The sequence below is a fragment of the Pseudopipra pipra genome, chromosome 4, assembly GCF_036250125.1.
Source record: "Pseudopipra pipra isolate bDixPip1 chromosome 4, bDixPip1.hap1, whole genome shotgun sequence".
NCBI classification, from domain to species: Eukaryota; Metazoa; Chordata; class Aves; order Passeriformes; family Pipridae; genus Pseudopipra; species Pseudopipra pipra.
This window is the reverse complement of record NC_087552.1, coordinates 35,856,722-35,876,237: the sequence shown is the minus strand read 5'-3', so window position 1 is coordinate 35,876,237 and position 19,516 is coordinate 35,856,722. Positions and strand designations below refer to the sequence as shown.

Genomic DNA, 19,516 nt, shown 5'->3' with positions numbered 1-19,516 from the left:
ATTCTTTCTAACATAACATAGTTTTAATTTACACTTAGTTTTAATTTACACTTTAATGTGTGTTATTAGCAGCTCAGGACTAGCCAGGACTATATGTAAATTCACATATATGGATGTGAACACAACCTAGAAAAAGGAAAAGAAAATTAAGATGCAGTGATTTTATTTGACTGACTTCATTGTTATTATAATCCTGGCCACTGTAGTTATAAGGAATGCATAGTACCACAGGTTTGCAAGCATGCTGCACACTGTGCTTTCTAATCCTAAGGATCGATATGAAAAAAGATCTGTAAATATTGTGGAAGAGACATGCAAAATGTATGCCCTGTCCCCACATGGCAAATGCAGAGCACCTCATTACTGTCCCTTACTTGATTTAAAGGCCTCCATGGGAAAAGTGCTCAGAAAGATGTATACTCCAAAAGGCGGATGTTCAAGCACAAAGTTAAGGGGCTGTGGATGGCTCTCAATGGGATATTATCACTAACCCCAGCTCCTTTCTCTGTTCAAACAGCAAATTAATTGGCACACACACCTCACTGAAGATGAGTTTATGGCATACTCTGCAGACATGCACAGCCAAAGAGGTCATGTTTTGAACCTGAAAATTACTCACACAATTTATGTTTTAAATAAAACTGTAGATTTATTGTACAAGAGTACAGCATGTGCCTTTTTAACCAAAAGCTCAGCATCACACAACAATTTAATCTTCCATTAAACATACACAGTCCTACAACACAGCTCAGCTCAGCTAGGAAAAGCTACATAATGAATTAATTTATTAAGAGTCCTGACTACGCTGTTCTTAAGGATGTTTACCTAGAGCAAGAACAGTGGCAGTGGTTCTGGTGTTGTAACATTTAATCACTTTAACCTGATCTCAATATGGTAATAGCAAGCAGTCACCTAGAACACAACGAAGAGATCACTTAAGGGACACCACATTTAATCTCAAATGCATGAAACAGTAGACCAGAAGATCTCAAACACATAATACAGGTATGGATTAGAAATCTTTTATGAGATCACTTTGATGTAATGTCTGCACTAACTATGCCACAGGAAGACTGGATGCATGACAGGCATTGTACCATGTAGTAGTGTTACTCAGATCGAAATTCTTATGTTTGGAAGAGGCAGAGCAGGGTATTCTGTACAAACAGACATTTGCCTTATTACATTAGTTTACACTACTGTAGCCATTTGCCCACACGCCAGCAGTCTCTTATTATAATTCATTTTTATACTATTTGCTTTGACCTTACCTGGTTCACTTAAAAACAGTATCATTATTGCCAGACACAGAATGCGTTCTGTGCTACATTTTAGCCTTTCAAATTGTCATAAGCACCCAATCTGGTGTAAGCAGGCATCTTTTATGCACAGTATTGTGCACAGCTAGCCACAAGTTATCAAGACACGTTCAGATAAGATTGTTTATTTGCCACTGGAGTTTCTCATCGCAATGGAGATTCAAAGTTCATTGCTATATAACAACTCACAGTACTTAAAGTTCCCCTGAAATTTGGAATTAAACATCTACTACACAAATGAGCTACAGGTTACATAGCAAACTCTTGATCAGAGAGAGAAAGCTTATGCCTTTTTATTACTGTTCAGTTTGTCAATGTGTGTCAGATCTTAAGCCTGTTCCTCTAAAAGGATCAGGTGCTACTTTTATTAAAGAATTTAAAATTCTCAGAAAACAGTATTTCAGTAAATTTTTAAATACTCAAAGGAGGTGAACTTGGATCCTACACCTGAACATGTGATTTTTCACTTGCAGCAGGAGCATGACAGTGCTTTGTTGATTGGTTCTGAACCATACTGAATTCCTACGGCATAAGCTAAAATAATACGCTAATCAAAACACAGTGATATGAAAGAAACAGAGGAAGGAAATCTATATCAAATATCTGATCTTGAATTAAAATAGACCAGCAAAAGTGTGCAAGCTTTCAAACAGATGAGATGTTTAGCTGCTATCAAGTAGCATACCAGCAGTTGTTTCAAAAGAATTATACTAAACTTGCACCTACTACAGTCCACATGTGTTTTCTGATTCTGCAAATTCCACTCAGCCAAAATACTACAGTATATTAATTAAATTATTTAAAAAAAGGGGGAGAGCAAGAAGAATCTTTCTAAATCAAAGTTGCTTTTTGTATCATCTTCAAAAATACTGCAAAAATTTCACCACACTGAAAAAAATTTCACTTATCTTTCTTGCTTCTAGATTTAGATAAGACTAGCCAGCAGAAGAAACAAAGTTGGAAACATGCATTCCTGACTTGCAAGACTAAATGCACAACCTCAGTAGATTTCCAGTTCATTGTCTAGACTATACTTTGGTAGCCTTCAGTGAACAGATTAACGTTTGGCTGATTACCTAGACACCATGTTGAAAAGGTAGTTATCTAACTAAAACAGACATCACCTGAAATTATTTCTTTTCTTGCTGTAATACAAACACAAGCAGCATATTAACAAGATGCACAAGCTCCTCTTCTTCACCCACTCAGAATTTTTAATTTGCTTAATAAGTAATGAGAAATACTTAAAACCTGATCTTCGAATATTGTCAACTGTTTAAGGAATAAAGCTCTCCTATTTCCTGTATTCATTCTATTCCACCTTTAATAAAAGAGTATGCAGATTTCTTCTGCTTACTAAAATTAAGTCAACTTATGTTTCTTACATGTTTAAATAGCCCCAACACCAGAAACATAAAAAATGTTAGAGTGAATTTTAATCCTTGTAAAACATTATTACACCACACACTGTTATTATAAATCTTTTCAATAACATCCATTATAGAACTTAGTAAAGAGCACTGTCTATTACTATGCACTGTCAAATATTTCTGGCAGTATCAATAATTGACTACAGTATATTTCTTTTTTAAAATCAAAAGTTAACCTACATATTCTGAACTTGCAAACAATACACAACAGATTGTACTGTCATATAGTCATATAGGCTGCATATTCATTCATATTTTTTCTGATTTGTATATAAGAGTAAATTTTCTATAACAATAGGAAAGAAAATTAATAACTTATTTATCTACCTAGGAGGCTAGTAGTTATTTGTAATCATATTAATCAAAATATGACTGAAAAATTCAAAGTTAATTATTGTGAAGTGCACAAAATCTAGAATATAGGGAGTTTCCACAGTACATTATACTAAGTCAACATAGATTAAAAGCTGTAAAGTCAAAATTCTCATTTAAAAATTTAGTGTTTCTGACATCATCTTCCACCATTCCATCAACTCTTCTTTTTCCTCTTCTTTTCTTTCAGACAATGACTCCAGTTCAAAATCAACCTGAGTAAGGGAAACAACAAAAAATGTCAGTAAGACTTGTAGAAAGAGAGTAGCGTAGGCTTTTAAGAGTCATTTATTGAAAGAAATTGTTTAACACAGACATGGGGCTTAGGGAGGTACCTTCTATTTTAGGCTAGGTTTATTCCAAAGTATCTCGAGGCTGATTTAAATATGTGCAATACCAGCATATCAGTGCAATAACTTATCTAAAAATATACACAGGTCAGCAAAATTTCCAAAAGAACCAGACATCTGTCAAGTCTTTGACTTGTTTAAAAATTTCAGATGGTATGGGCCAATGAAATTAAAACTAATAGCCACATAAATCATACATCATATTATAAGAAGTATCATCAGCTTAGTGCTAATACCTAGCAATGCATACACCCTCACCATATCAAAACATGTATTCATTCAATTTTATGCCAGCAAAAAGATCCAGGGAGCTTTTCCTAACATGTGGCTCATTAATGTAGATATGATGTGCTACTTTAATTGTTAAGAGACATCCACATCTGGACAGAGGGTGAGTTAAAAATGCTTCTAAGATCTTAGACGCAGTCTAGGTCTTAATCACCGCACATACTGGGCATCTACACAAAGAGAGGTCCATCACTATCTTTCTGCACAGAGCTGAACACTGGTTTTAAACCAAGCAGGTAGTCATTTGACAATTTAGACTGAACATATCATGTCTCAATCCAAACCTCAACATCTCTTACTTTTCACGTTGCACTATTTAGATACATCCTGTAATCCTCTTTCGGATTGTCTATTCACACTTCAACCAATGAAATGTTTAAGTATCCCAACACTACCCTTCTCTGTGTCTTTTCACTCTGTGTCTTTTCATTATAAATAAGATCAGCAAGAGATTAAATGAGTTTAAAATGAGATTACTCTCAACACCTGGTGCATCAAGTGCTAAAAGAGTAGATTTCCAGTCTTTCTAAATTAGCATATTCTTAAATATTCTGAAAAATCATCTTCTGCTTACATGCATACCATGAGGGAAAAGAGACCTTTTAAATATATAATAGGTGATAAACCAAGACACGTGAGCACTTACCACAACCGCAGGGCTGAAGGGCACAGCAACTTTTTTCGTTATTGCTAGATAGCCTGGTGCTGAGGCTGTAAGTTTGTAATTTCCAGGCACAAGCAACCTCCAATAATCACCATCCTTGGCTGTAGAGGATAAGAAGAAAAATATCCAAATAAATATGTATAAAACTAATTATGCAGTTAAGGAGAAGGGGTATGTCAGTCTTTTATATTCCTGTCAGCCCTTTCCTTTTGTCTGTCTGAAAGGATTCTTCTGTAAGAGCTGTTTAAATATGTCATTACAGATTTTCTCCTTTTCAGGTAACCAGAACACTGATTTAAACTTTGAAGTTGTGCTGTAGACGCCGTGAAAGATTTTGCCTGAGGCTGAAGGTTCTCCAACACACTGAAGAACAGGACAATATGGGGCATTACTCTACTTTAGAAGCGCACTCCAGCCATTGTAAAGTCCCTGTTAAGTGTCTGAGTTTCAGTTTGCAGTGTGATATGGATTTTTATTGTTCCTCAGTATTCTGAAAATCTAAGTGTAAATGCATTTTATTCTCATCAAATTTAAATAAATGGGACCACTTTTCTCACACTTCAGAAAAAGCTGTAAATGATCATGTCCTAGAATATTCCATGTGTACCACCCTTGAAGTATCATTGTCTACATGTTTCAGTATCCAGGCATTGTCTAGGGCTTTTTTCTTTGGCTCAGATAAACAAAGAAATGAAAGTTTAATACACTCAGGTGAAAGAGAGGATTCTACTACACTGTTACTGTAGATTATCTTTTTCAGTCACAGAATCAAAACGCATCATCCTCTTCTACAGAAATGACCCTATCCTATCTTCACAAAGACTCAGATCCTCCCTGCACCAGCAGGTGTGCAATTACCTAATTTGTCACAGGCTAATACTCCAAATTTCTCTATCTCCAAAAAACATTGCAAGGCTATTCTAAAGTTCAGTTAGCAGTCCATTTAAAAGACTTTACCATGCTCTTTCTGCCAGTCCCTTAAATGCTTTTTCACCACATCTGCAGCTACACAGTGCACAAAGGGAAATATTACTTAAATGTCTGCAATTCGCATGGTCAAAAAATGTCAGTAGTCAGTCCAGTTGTTCCCAGATTTTTCTCTTCATAAAACAGAAAAGAAAAAAATACTCTGTAGAAATACGATAATGATCTATTCTAATCCCTGGCAATGGAACAAAGCTGAATTTCAACTCGTGAACAAAGAACAGGAGAAAAGCCAAAGAATATTTATCCTTTATTTTGACTGTGCCAAAATTCAAGTACTTGTTTTCCTCACTCTTTTGACAATACATGACTTTAAGGCTTATACACACACAATGATGTGGAAAGATTAATGATTTTTTGTACCACAGAAGCATGAGCTTCTCTCTCATATGCCTCACTCTCTCCTACCTCAAAATGCCTCTTTTCACAGCTTATTTCCTTTTTGTTATGCCTGAAAATTTATTTCCAACCTCTATATGTTTTGTCTTCTTATTTACAGTGAAAGAAGATGACTAATGTTTTCACAGACTGTTCCCCTGCTTGGCAGAAGTGCTGGCCTCTTGGAAGGTGATGCACAAACAAACACAAATTGGAGCCACCTGAAGATTCTTCTAGTCCTGTTTCATAGTATTCTGCATTCTGCATTCTCACTACAGTGAGACATATTGTTGAGAAAATGACCATAATGTAAGAACATGTATAAAAAAATGACATTTTCTTATTGTTTTTCTAATTAGTATCTTGTGCAAATAAAAAAAAATGTCATTCAGAATAGGACAGCATAGGTCTACAGGGCAGACTGAAAGTTGGCACTGTGTGAGCTAGCTTTGAACTTATTCCTAGAATAAAGCACAACATCACTGAAGAGGTGACATATAATTTTCTGTGAACACCAACCAACACAATACTTTCACCTTTTAGAGTCACCTTTCTGAAAAAAGGTCACGTAATTGTAAACAGCAGAGAGAATTTACCTTTGTGGAAGGAAGTTATGTAAACTGAAAATCTGTCAAGAATTTACATACCCAAAGGTATGATTGCATTGTAAATAATATAACACTTTTAGACTAAAATTTAGCCTTCAAACTAAAAACAGCACTGCTGACAGGACTTTAAATCCTGGCAGAGCTGTGAAACACTATTTGCATTATAAATCAGAAGACAGTCTAAGCATTAATAACCAAGAGCCTCCAGAACCAGCTCACACCAGAGATCCATGAAGTCACGAAAACCAGTCTCAGATACTTTGAGAGCAAAATACAAGCAGAAGATGCATGAAAACCTGCAGACAACAAGCTTGTTGAGGCACAGCAAGCTTTCCTGGCCTCAAAATTTTGCTCCATTAAAGCTTCAGTTAAAAAGATGTGAAATGGCTTCAGGTTGCTAAGCAGAGGTGAAGCAATATATCTCAGCACTTCTAATTTTGCTAAGGTACCACACTCACCTGATGTAATGTCATGGCTTATTCCCTCCACAGAAATTGTAGCATTTGCTATTGGATTGCCTTGAAGATCTTTAACAAACCCCTTCACTCCTCGATGAATCTAAAATAAATAGGGTTGGCAACACATAGTAAATAATTGGAAAATTCTTAAGAAAAGATGGCATTTTTTGTCAATGGAATATCTACTGATATATCTAACAAAGCATGTCTACATGCTGACAACTATCAATGATAAATACTTAACATCATAATGGAACAAAGAATGAAGAGGAAAAATAATTCAGCAGGTAGTTATAATAATTTACCTGTGCAATGCAAGCAGTTCTCAGAAATATGCAGCAAATAATAATATATATGACTTGAAAGTCTTTATCATATTGGGGATCAATGAATCCACTGAAAAGCTTTGAAAGAGGGCTTTAAAAATCCTTCTTTTTAAGAAAAATTTAATCAACTTTAAAAATGTAGAGATAATAATGGACATAACTGCTTAAAGGTGAAACATTATCAAAGTAAATGCGGTCACTTGGACTTCGATGGGCAATCCCTTTGTGAGATGCTTGAGACCTCTGTTGTGCACCCAAAACACCCAGGTTTTCGAGCTGGGACTATACAGAGTCACAACACTCCCCAAAAGGCAATGGTGGATCATGTCCTAGTTCCTTCTTGTCTCCAGGCAACAGCCCCAGCAGTACTTAACTTGACTGTTCCTAGCATATATGAAATTAAAGCACTGATTTGACCGCAGTGTGTGGAGTCCTGCCAGCATACCTTAAGCATGGTTTGAAAGCAGGCTGAGCTCCTCAGAGGCAAGACACTGAGGATCAACTGCTTTTTCATGGCCTGAAATAGGGAACTCTCAGGGCTGGGAAGGGGATGGTGGGAACCTGTGTGGAGATGCATTTCATCGGGAGCCTGGAAATTAAGCAGCGAAGGACTGTGGAGTTCAGGCTTCTCTCTGATTTTGTGATATTTGAAAAGACTTGTGGAACCCAAATTTTATTTTGAGATATTGATGTTCCCCTTTATGAACCTATATGGGATATTCAGCTGCTATAGTTTAGTTCAGTTTCCTCTACTTCACAGTATGGGAGAAGCCTGATGTAGATCAGCTTAGAAAAGCAGAAAGTACATATTTGCACTATCCTCAGCAATCGCAGGGGAGCTGGAGCACAGAGCTGAACCTTTTATCCTGCAATAAGAGAAAAACCAATGCCAAATAGGCCAACTGAACTTCAAGGATAAAGCCAGCAGCTCTGCAGGAGCAAAGGAAGTTGGCAAAATAGTATCTTACACATGAATAATTTTGAAAATGCAGTGATAACATAGTTTTCCACAAGTCAAAGAAAATTAACCCATGTGCAGAGGAGCTGAACAATTTGAGATGGATCTCATAATCAGTGGGTAAAAACCTGCAGGATGGGTACAGCTTTTTCCTGAGCCCACATATAACTTATTAACAAAACAGTGTAACTCAAACATTTCAAGTATTTCAGATTTCTGACTAACTAAAGCATTTCTGCACAAATAAGTTCTTAAAGAAATGAATGTATTAACTGATCAGATCTGCTAACCAAGTGTGTTTCTGATTTCACAATCTCAAGTGTGTGGCCATTAATGATATCATATATATTTGTAATTGTTGACTACAATAGTCAGGTTTCAGAAATTCAATATTCCCACGCTGCTTGGAACCATCATTTCAGTGCAGCTTGATACATTGGCATGAAACAATTAAAAAATGCAATCAACCAAAAAAAAAGCAACAAAGAAAACCCCCAAATACACACACAGATCTATTTAATGAGTCTTAACTTCTAACAATCCCTTAGCACAAGATTATATAAACCCATGACAACACTTTACACTTCTACCAGATTTGGTGTCATTTTTAATGGAATCATCACACTGACAGCTCTATACTATCAGCAGCTCATGCAGTCAGAGAGCAGCAGAATATCTACAAGACCAGAATTAGAGATGTCTCATGATGTTACAGTGAACTGCCAAGCAATCACAGTCTAATCCAGCTGTCTAGGTTCCCTGTACATCCACAGAGCGATCCATCCCACATCTGTACGCACACTTTAATATCTGCAGAGGGCAATCCATCTCTCTTAGTAAACACATCACTGCTGGGGGAGTGAATTATGGAAATGTGTATTTCTCTTCATTGAGGAACCCAACACAAATCATTTAAATTAAATGTCTGCAACAGCTTAAGCAAGACGAGATTAATTCCATACTATAACATCTTCCTTCTTTTCCCCTCTTCTTCCACTTATTTAGAAATATCACACAGGATTTACCATCTTAGAGACAGATAGGAATTATGGAGCAACATCTGGATTAATATGAAATTTGAATTAGATGTTTACACAGCAGAAAAGTTTATAAGTTTTATGTACAATAACTAGAGTTTTGCCACCCTCTTTTGTGTTACCTGTTCAATGTAATTTATAAGAGAGTTCTTATTGTCCTCCCAGTAGCCCTTCAGAGTTTCTTCAGGTGGGAACTTTTCACAGCTAAGTTCCACTGTGATTTCAAAGCAGTTGCTGCTGAGGTAATTGAAATCCTGCATCCCTGCAATGCCAGAAAAGAGAATTAGTGATGGATTTTGCATTATTCTGAACTAAATAGAGGGGGACACCTGAGATGCTGGTACTATTCAGAAAAGAACAGCTATTCGTGCAGTTCCAGTTAATCCACTTAGTTTTGAATTCAGAAGCTTTGTATCAGAGAAACCAATTGAACAATTAATTCCAAAAAAACATATTCTTCCAGGGAAAGCTTAAAAAAGATTTGGCACATGGCCTGTATACTTCTACTTAATGCTGCACCTGGCCTGTATACTCCTACCTCACACATATTTGGATAGCTGACATATACATTATATAATTTCTCTTTGGGAACAGAAAATTATTTCAGATTATGGCTAAAATATTTTTATATAAAAAAAAGAAAGACAACCACTTTGTAAGCCAAGAATAATGACAATTAATTATAAAGCAAATTAAACATAATAAAGTGACATTGAAAAAGAGGTTTATAAAGATGGGTCAAAAATGTGTTGGGGCTTTTTTCCTTAAAATACGGCATTTCAAGTTAGTAACATTTTACATGAAAAACATCTGTTTGTCAAGATTTTCAGCATAGATTCAAAATATTTTAAAAAAAATACAAAAGAAATCCTATAGAATTTATTTTCATGGAATTTTTTCCATAGATAGGAGTATTTCCTACCCACTCAAAGCCTCTGCAAAATCAGTACTGGACAGCCCTCAAGAGAGAGGAGAAACATCATTATTAATTGAACTTTAATCATAGAAATTTAAAAATATATGCAGCACGATAACATCATCATTAGGAATAAAAACTTGATGCAAAGTATGCGCTCTTTCACCTTTCTGAGCCCCTTCTCTTACCACATGGATATATTGGCTATTTTCTCCATTTGGTCAATCAATAGCCAAAGAGGTTTCCAGGTTTGTAACTGGGTCAACAAGCTGGAGAGGGACTGTGGCCATCCCCAGGAGGGTTATAAATATATTCTTTGTGGAAGCTGATGGAGAACTATCACTTGCCTTCCCAGTCTATCTAGCTAGCAGAGTCAGTGGATTCTCAAATGGAGGACTGAAAAGAAAATCTCTATCAAGCATTCTGAGCATCTCCATGGAGGTCAATGAAGGATTTAAAAGTGCTTCTAAGATAGCTAATTCATTCAGGCCTACATTCTCCCATGCAAGCTACATGAGACCTAATGCAGTCTCTTTACCAAAGCACCAGTGTTCTTCAAGGTTCATAACTGACCAGAGAGCTGATGTCATACCCAAACCAGAACCCCGAGGGCAGCAAACAGATTGAGTCAGGTGGGATTTTGCCAACACATTAGGGTGAAGAGTTTATCTTCTGCCAACCAGGCAACAAGACTCCTAACTGCTGATAGGCACAAGGACTTTTCAGATTGCTAAAAGAACCTTTTTATTTCTAAACCTTTTTTAGAAAAATGAGGACACAGAAGGCAAAGGTGCTCCTGCAAAGGATGGCTCTGACGTTCCAACCAGCGGAATGCTAGATGGACCATGCAAGAGTACACAGCAAGAGAGGTGTGGAATCATGAGTTAAATCCTGACAGCAGTGCTGACTGCCGGGCATCTGTTCTAGACACTAGATATCGCTGCTTTTCTTGATTTTTGTATTTCTTCTAAAAGAAAGAAAGAATGCATGAAGAAGAGAACTGGGAGACAAAGGGCATTATGTAATTTTACTGTGGTGCCAACAACATTGACCATTACTGTTCCAATTCTCAAGAAATTTCTCCTTCCCCCAAAGTGTTACTCAGGAATGCCCTAGTTTCTCAAGAACAGAATAAAGAAGTAATATATTTTCCAGTTTTGTGCACAGTGGCCATACCCTATAGTTTGTTTCCCAGTTCCTGGCCTGCTCCAAGGTTTATGTGTTGCTTTTGAAAAAATTCAGCTTCATTGAATTGCAGGTGATGATCTGAATCTCTGGGACAAAGAATGGGTGGAAGCTGGCCTAGATTTAAACTGTGGCCTACTACATATGTAATCTGGAGTGCACTGGGCTGTGCACTCTTTACCTGCACATTCAAGTTGGTGGTTAGGTGCAATATCCAAGAAATCAATACATATTTACAGAGTTACAATACATATTTAATACTTTTTAAATATTAAAAATATTTATTCAACCTTGCAGCAACTTTGCTGCTACTGGTCAAGTCCTCTAACTGCCCTATTCCATCTGATTATGTACATGGCATGTATTACATGCATGCACATCATCACACTCCCAAAGCCTCTCATTTTAACAAAGTATAGCAGTAACTTTCTTACACTTTAACAGCAACCACTCTCTGAAGACCAGAAAGGCTTAGATACTTCAGATATAACTGAGATTCAGCAATGAATGCCCTTTGCTGACCATGAGTAAGACTTTCCTTTGAAAACACAAAGCCTCCCCTGTTGCACTGTTCTAGTCTCCTGAAGGACTATACTGTCTCTAGGTTAGTGTTTACATAAACAAGCTTAGAATATGGGAAAAAATTAATTTCTTCATGTTTTAAAAAAGGAACGCCAAGCTTCAGAAAGGAAGCAGAGTGCAGGGTGTGTTTCTGACATCCATGCATCAGAATTACTTAAGACTACAAGCTACAGCACTAAGCTAGTTCAGCCTCTACACATAGAAAAGACAGTAACATTCAGCAGGACAAGATGAACTTGAGCCTTGTGCATAATGGGGAGAACAGTTGCCTCCTACATGTGTTGTATGAAATCCTAAAAATCCCTAAAGCTGTTTCCAAAACTGGCAATTCAAGTAAGGAATTAGTTGAGTGCCAAGAGTGATTTGAGAGTATCTGAAAATAAAAATAATAATAATAAAAAAGACATTTAAACAATAGCCTAATAGTACAGCAATAGCAGTAAGCTGCTTTGAAAAGCTATTTTTGCACGAATCTGATTAGACTCAGGTGACTCTGTAATGACAGAACAAGCAGAACAGGCATGTGGCTAGGTAGTAATCCTTTACTATCTGCTCTTCTCATTTATAGTTCCTAATAGATACTCCACACAAAAAGTACATTAAAAAACCATTACGGATGTTGAAAAATTGTGCACTAAACAGCAAAGGAAATGCCAAAATTAAAGCTGTTTGTGCAAATTTAATTTGGCTTTCTTGTACATAAGTGAAATCATTAATTAAATGCTGATAGGAGAAAAAGAGTGTTAAAACCAGCATGGTTTTTATGTACAAACTTATTTCTCCCCAGAGTCTGACGGCTTAAAGAGCCATTCCTGAACACAAAAGAATGACCTCTTTGCCTTTGCTTGCTGTCTCTGAAAAACCTATAAGGATCAACTAATTACAGATGACAACTACTACAAGTGTAACACACATTATGGCCTCAGATTTAGCACCAAGATGCTATAGGGGGGAGCTGTTTTCTCTGTGCCTCTGCTCTAAAGAAGAAAGTAACTATTTAACAGGTAAGGATGAGAAAAATCTCGCAGTAAAGCATATTAAGAGAGAGAAGCAAGTGTCAAATATTCCTGTACATCATCTGCTCTCTCCATCCCAAAAGCTTAAAGTCTGAAAGCAGAATTGCCATCTTGTATGAGGCTGGTGAGGAAATCCCGAGGTCAGACAAAAGGGAAGGATGGAACAGGAATGCAATGGAGGGTTCATCCTTACTACCAGTTTGAGACAAGGACTGTTACCAGATGTTTCTGCCACCAGACGTTCAGCCTTCCTATTGAAAGAACCCAGGCACTCGGAAAAACACACAAAAGCAACCCACAGTCACACGAGAGCACCACCCACATATTATCCCTGCATACCGGAGAACCAGTGAACATTGCTACCATCCCACTATGCAGGCCTGTCTTTTACAGAAGGTACAAGTTCCTGTGGGTGAATGATACGGACAAAGAACAGATACTACACAACTGGGGGCTCGATAATAAGCTCTATAGGGCAACAGCATCTACAGTGATTCATTAGAATGAAAAATCATCCTTTCCTAGGTCAGAACTCTTGGTCTCATGAGGTACTGTCAAAGGCAGCCTCTAGAAGATGACTGGGAATAAACACAGAAAACGGGTAAGAGTGGGTATTGGCAGTAAAGTGGGAAAATAGGCAAGAGTGGGTACATTCCACAGAAATGAATGCTTGGTTTTAGTAGAAAAATGGGAAAGGAAGGGAAAAGGAGAAAGTGGGGGATGACAGCCCACAGCAACCCAAGGGTGCGAAGGCAGAGAAGTGCTACCTTAGCTCTGATAGGAGCAGATACCACAGAGACAAGGTCTTCAGAGATAAATTCCTAACTCTGGTAAGGATACGCAGTGGAACACTTTTCCTAAATCAACACAAATGGCTTTTCAACAGCTTATGCCACTAACTTTGAGTGCATTACCATATGGATAGCAAAAGATCACTGATACAATCCACAAACTAATTGCCTAATTTTGATTTCCAGACGGAGCTTTCCAGACTAAAGTTTCCAAGACAATTTTCACTTGAACTGAGCAATGTTTAGTTATTTTCCTTAGCAGTAGATATAGAAAGAACAGAACTGGTTGCTCTGAATTGCACCAGTTTTTTTAAGTCAGCAAAAACTACCATGGAGGTTTTGTTCAAAAGTTGCAGCTTGTCAGCTGATTTCTACACTTAGAGGAAAAAAAAAACAAAAACAAAAAACCCACAAGAGACTCATGCAGTATAGTCCAAAGCATATTGTTGTCTTTCAGTTTTTTATTAGCTGCAACATATTAGGATCATAGATCCTGCTTAGAACTAGAATTCCTGCCTACTAACATCTGTACAAATACATGAGAAAAACAAAGGCCTCGCTTGAGGAATTTGCAGTCTAACCTAAAATAAGATCCAAAAAGAGGAAATAATTCAGACTTTCCATAAGATTTTCCAATGGAAAAATGTGTCTTAAGCGTGTGAAGTTTAGTCAGAATCAAAGCATTTCATCAAAACAATGGAAAAACTGGTTTTCATAGCAATTTCCTATGGAAAAAGAAGCTAAAGTTTTATGTCCATGTTTTTACAGTTAATACTTAATATTTCATTCAGATAATTTTTGAACTGAATTGAAACAAATTTTAACTATTAAACTTCTCAATATTTTGTTGTTTTTTTTTTCAACTTTTGCAAACTTTGTTTCATTAAGGGTGTTTTAATGATCCCAATTCAAAGTCCATGAAAAGCCTCTCACAAAGGGAATTTTTTTTTTCCAGTTATTTTCAAAAATGTCTTCACACCCAGTCCCTGGTACCTAGTACCTGTGGTACCACAGCAGAGGAAAGATGCTGCCCCTGTGAAGACTGGGAATAACAGCTCTAAGAATAAGCTGGTGACATCTAGCTATGTGAGCACTATTAGTCGTTGTTCTGTTTCTAATTTCTTCACATGAGCTTAATTATTTTCTTCTAATAGCCCCTCTACTGTAAGAGAAGCAGAGTTCGGCTACCACCTAGGCTGTCTAATGCTTTGAGAGATTCCTATTCACTTCAGGAAAAAATTTAAAATTCAGTCAGAGACTGTAATTGAATATTAAGAGGTAAGCAAACAATAAAACTGTTATGTGTGTTCAAAGTTATCCGGTATAAATCAACAAAGCCAAAGCACAGGCAAATCACTCCAATGCAAGCTGAGTTTCTAGCTCAGAATATCCAACTCAGTTTTCACTCCAAGTTTAGTAGTGACAGAAGACTCAAAGATCTAGATATCCCTATGCCTGTCTGCCTCAGTTTCCAAAGAAAATAGCACATAAAAATTCTTAGTATAAAAGAATGAAATGTCTCATTTGAATGAAAAGACTCATTTCAGGCTACTCTTCTAGACTTCTGCAAAATTAGTCTGGACATACCCATAGGAGTATGTGCTGTTCCTCTTAGCACAGAAGGCTCTACCAAAGTCTAGGGGGACAGCACCTGGGCAGAATCAGGCACTAACCAAGCCACAAAGTATGGAGACACAGGTATCTTTGTGGCTGGTTTTGTTCCCCTCAAAATCAAAGTCCAAACTCTTGTTTTCTACAACACTGCAAAACCAGGCCTTCCCCACTTCCTTCAGGCTTGGATGCCTCTGTTATTGAGGTTTAAATGAAACATCAGTAGCCCGCTCTCATCAGGGCTTTGTTTTTTACTCTTTTCTTAGAAAAACCCAAACCAAACCTTAAACTCTCACAATAACAGACAAATCACTTGCCCACTGTAGAACTATTAAATTTGCAATGACCTGAACCCTAAGTGAAGAAACACCGCAGAAAAAGCAATAAAAAGGAATATTTTAGTAGGCACCACAGTGAGCTTTATGGGATTTTATAGATGTACTGTGGTGAGTGATCAACCTTTGATTTAGCCTTAACCAGGCCAAAAATTGTGGATAACATAACTCAAGCTCAAAATATCCCGCGACCTGGATCCCCCATGCGGTGGGCTCACCTCCCGGGACACTGTACCATGCACCACCATTGGTTGTTCCGTCCACAAAGCTGCTGTCATCGTCATTTTTACGACATGGTGGTCTGTTCGGATCAGACATAGCGGGATTAAAAGAAGAATAACTGCGGGCCAGGCTCTGAAAAATAGCATCATCGGGGCAGGAGCTGTATTCATGAGCACTACCTAGGGAGGAAAAAAATGTCCAGGAACAAGGAGTGTTAAAAGGGCAGTCATATGACTGGGCTCACAACCTAGATTACCAGCACTGCACACTGGAACTGTGCCTGGAAATCCTAGGTACACTGAACAAGACACAAGTGTCTCCCTAAAGAGTTTTATAGTTTGATATTAAAAGGATTTGCAATTAAACGGAGAGAGAATTGACTGAAATAAGAGAATCGCAAACAATTTAATCATTTCATGAAACTTCAGTCATTTGCTCATCCTCTGGTAGCAGGGAAAACAAACTAATATTGCTGTATACTATATGATAACATCTCTGCCAGAATGTGATCCTTTTTATAAGGGACTGAGAAAGTGGCAACAGTGATAGTTGCTTCTCTTAGCAAACTACTGCTTTCAGAAATTAATTTTTTACAGGTGCAAAAAACCTTAGCCTAGACACATCTTTCTCACTTCATTTAACAGGGTACGAACAGCCCCAGCTAATTAAGAGCTAAGTTGCCTTGATTAAAATATCTGAGGGACTATGATTCCCTCAGGTATTGCGTCATTTTTGTCACATAAATCTACTGAAACAAACTATCATCTTCAAAACTAGAAAATATGGTCAAAACGTGATTAATATGATAAAACAAGCCATTACAATGCAATGACATAATGTTTACAAAGTGGACCATAGCTAGCAGTGAAATAAGTATAGAATGAAACTTCTCTCCTGCTATTTCACGTTAACTTCCATTTACATACCACTCCGAGTCTCATCATAAGGATAGTTTGCAACGAGGTCTCCTCCATGAAGATTGGCAGAGAGCACAAAAGGAATATCCATTATCCAGTGAATGACACCTTTCGTTTCAGGAGCAAGCTACGACAAAATAGCATTACCAGAAGTTATAAACTGATAATTCCATGTAGAGACATTCAATTTAATACAATGGGCTTAATTATTATCACATACATTATACAAGACAGACAAATGAACAGCAATTTTATTTTGGCTTCAGAGAAAACTAAACGAGTCCTTTATATTAGATTTATAATTATATTAAGTAGATTAATATAAGTTTAAAAGTAGTGTAAGTTAGCTCAGAATGAGACTACAAAAAAGCAACCTTTTACTTCTTCTCATTATGGATGGGAAGCCTATTAAATTTTACACTAAGGAAAATAAACTAATTCAAAATAAATGTTGGTAGGATGCAGTCTATTCTCCGCATGGAAAGTAAAATTACTTTATTAATAATTTGATTTTGAAGACAGAATACATCTATTAAGGCCACAGTCCTATGGGACTGCAGTCACAACACTATATTTTCTAGAACCTCCTCTGGGGAGTAAACACAACAAGATAAAAATCCCTCCAGATATATGGCTGTATATTGAAGGCTAACAAAAAGGCATGTGTTATATGTGAGAATAGTTATTGAGCCAGCATTGTAATTAACCACAATACACAAATGAATTTCTGGCAATGGTAAAAATGCAGAATATTTCCAAAAATAGCTTCAAATCAAGGGAGAAGGCTACACAAAAAAAACAAACAAGCAAAACAAAAAACCAAACCAAACCAAAAAAACCCACCGTGGTTTGAGTGAGGAATTGTCTAAGGATTAAGTGATACAGATCAAAAGGGTTTACTATGGTAAGTCACTTTGAGGAAAAATTCAAGAAGCATCAGACAGATAAATTTAAAAAAATTAAGAAAATATTCAGAAGAATATGAATCATAAAGACCATACACACATATCTTAGAGGTTGCTGCATGTTTGCTTGCATAAAAGGGAAGAGATGGGCATGTAAGTGGCCTGATATTCAGGCTGTACTTACCTTGGGATTCTGGTCCACAGCTTTTTTCATGTTTTTCAGAAGATGGTTGTTTGGGCCACCTTCTTTCTCATTAATGTAGACTATTCTATCAAGATCGGGAAAATTTCGGTTTAGATCTATCCCTTGGGCATTACTTCGACCAACAAACCAGTCTTTAAGTTCACCAGGCTGAATGAGGAAAGGGAACAGCAAGAGAAGGGAGATGAGTAGATTCATGAGATTACATATCAAGCTTTCTATGTGTATGTTTACCCCTCACGTGCCTGAGAATAAGAAGGGATCATGCCTCAAACTTCTGAGGCACCAAGACCTGAGTCACTCCTATTTCTTCCTAGACCTCTCTGGGAACAAAACCAACCTCTGTTTCACTGAGGGTCTTGCAGGACAGGATTATTCTCATCAGGGCACACTTTGACTAAGGATGGATAAAATTACCAGAAGTACAGATTTTTCAGTGCCAGCTGTGTCTTCCCCAAGATTTGGCTTTTCCCCTTTGTTTCCTGCCTGTGACTGTGAATTACAGACCTCATTTTAGTGAGACTCAGAGCAGCTGTAGATTTATCCACCAGCCATGAGGAATGTTCACACTTGTTTAAAAGTTCCTCTAAATGGCTTTAAGATAAAGAAGGACCCTAATCTTTACTTGAAACTTTTATTTTATTTTGCCTGTTAGCTTTGTTCACTGAAATGGGAATTTTTGCAAAATCTTTTCTTTAAGCTGATTCTCTAAAATAAGTTTGGGGTTTCTTTAAGGAAGTGACTTCAGAACACATAGTTTTATGTAGCTTGTCTCTGTATTTTTTTCAGTACTCTTTAAAGCAGGCTTAGTCTGGTTACTGGTTTTGTTCTTGAAGTATATTGAATCAACTGTCATACACTGTGTACATGACCAAAATACTTCTTACTTAGAATAACAGCACTAAAACTGTTGTATTAAAACAGTTTGTATTTTACACTAAGGAAAATAAACTAATTCAAAATAAATGTTGGTAGGATGCAGTCTATTCTCCGCATGGAAAGTAAACAAAATTGTAAAATAAATTGTATTTTAAATCATATTTAACTTGTAAGGCAACATATAAAAGTAGGTGTACATCGGCTACAGAGCAAAAGTTTCCAATAATATTACAGAATCTCTACAGAGAAAGAGATTTCAAAGCAGTAAAATGCTGCACCAATTTGAGGACAGCTTTTGCTTCACTGCCACGAGAGGGAGACATATGACCAAATATAGTTTAAAAGAGGGCTGTGTGTTTTTTTTTAAAGACTTCATGAGAACCAGTTTAATAAAGATCTTAATAAAGTTTGGGTTATTTAATAATAAATTAATAATCACATGAACTTTTTCAACATTTTCACATTAATTAAAAAAATAAATTCACCTTGTAAACAAGAGAATTCTTATTTTGGTTTTGAACATAATACACACCAGAATCTGTACAACAGGGTCCCTGTTTGGCTGCCATTTGCTAGTCATGCATTAATGCATTACGTGTTTCTTGACTGAGTCATCACCCTAAAATGCATACTAAATTTTTTTGACTAATACTTTAATTAAAGTGCCTCATGCTTAAACTTAGAATCAAAGTTATTCATATTAAAAAAGATGGCTTGAAAAGTTTTTTGGTTTGGGACCAAGTTCTGATGAATGTAAATAATTCTTTTAAGTGCATTTACATG

At 36.8% G+C, this 19,516-nt stretch overlaps 1 protein-coding gene across 1 annotated transcript in view; it reads right to left on the bottom strand.

Moving 5' to 3' along the window:
• Positions 1–623: 623 nt before the first annotated feature.
• Positions 624–19,516, bottom strand: part of CPE (carboxypeptidase E) — a 57,172-nt gene continuing 38,279 nt past the window's right edge. The window contains exons 3-9 of the mRNA XM_064652405.1: positions 17,837–18,004; positions 16,757–16,874; positions 15,827–16,009; positions 9,295–9,434; positions 6,852–6,951; positions 4,406–4,524; positions 624–3,336 (exon numbers count right to left, since the gene is read on the bottom strand). Of these exons, the coding sequence (XP_064508475.1) occupies positions 3,238–3,336; positions 4,406–4,524; positions 6,852–6,951; positions 9,295–9,434; positions 15,827–16,009; positions 16,757–16,874; positions 17,837–18,004 (927 nt within the window). The 3' untranslated portion in view covers positions 624–3,237. The remainder of the gene's footprint in view (positions 3,337–4,405; positions 4,525–6,851; positions 6,952–9,294; positions 9,435–15,826; positions 16,010–16,756; positions 16,875–17,836; positions 18,005–19,516) is intronic.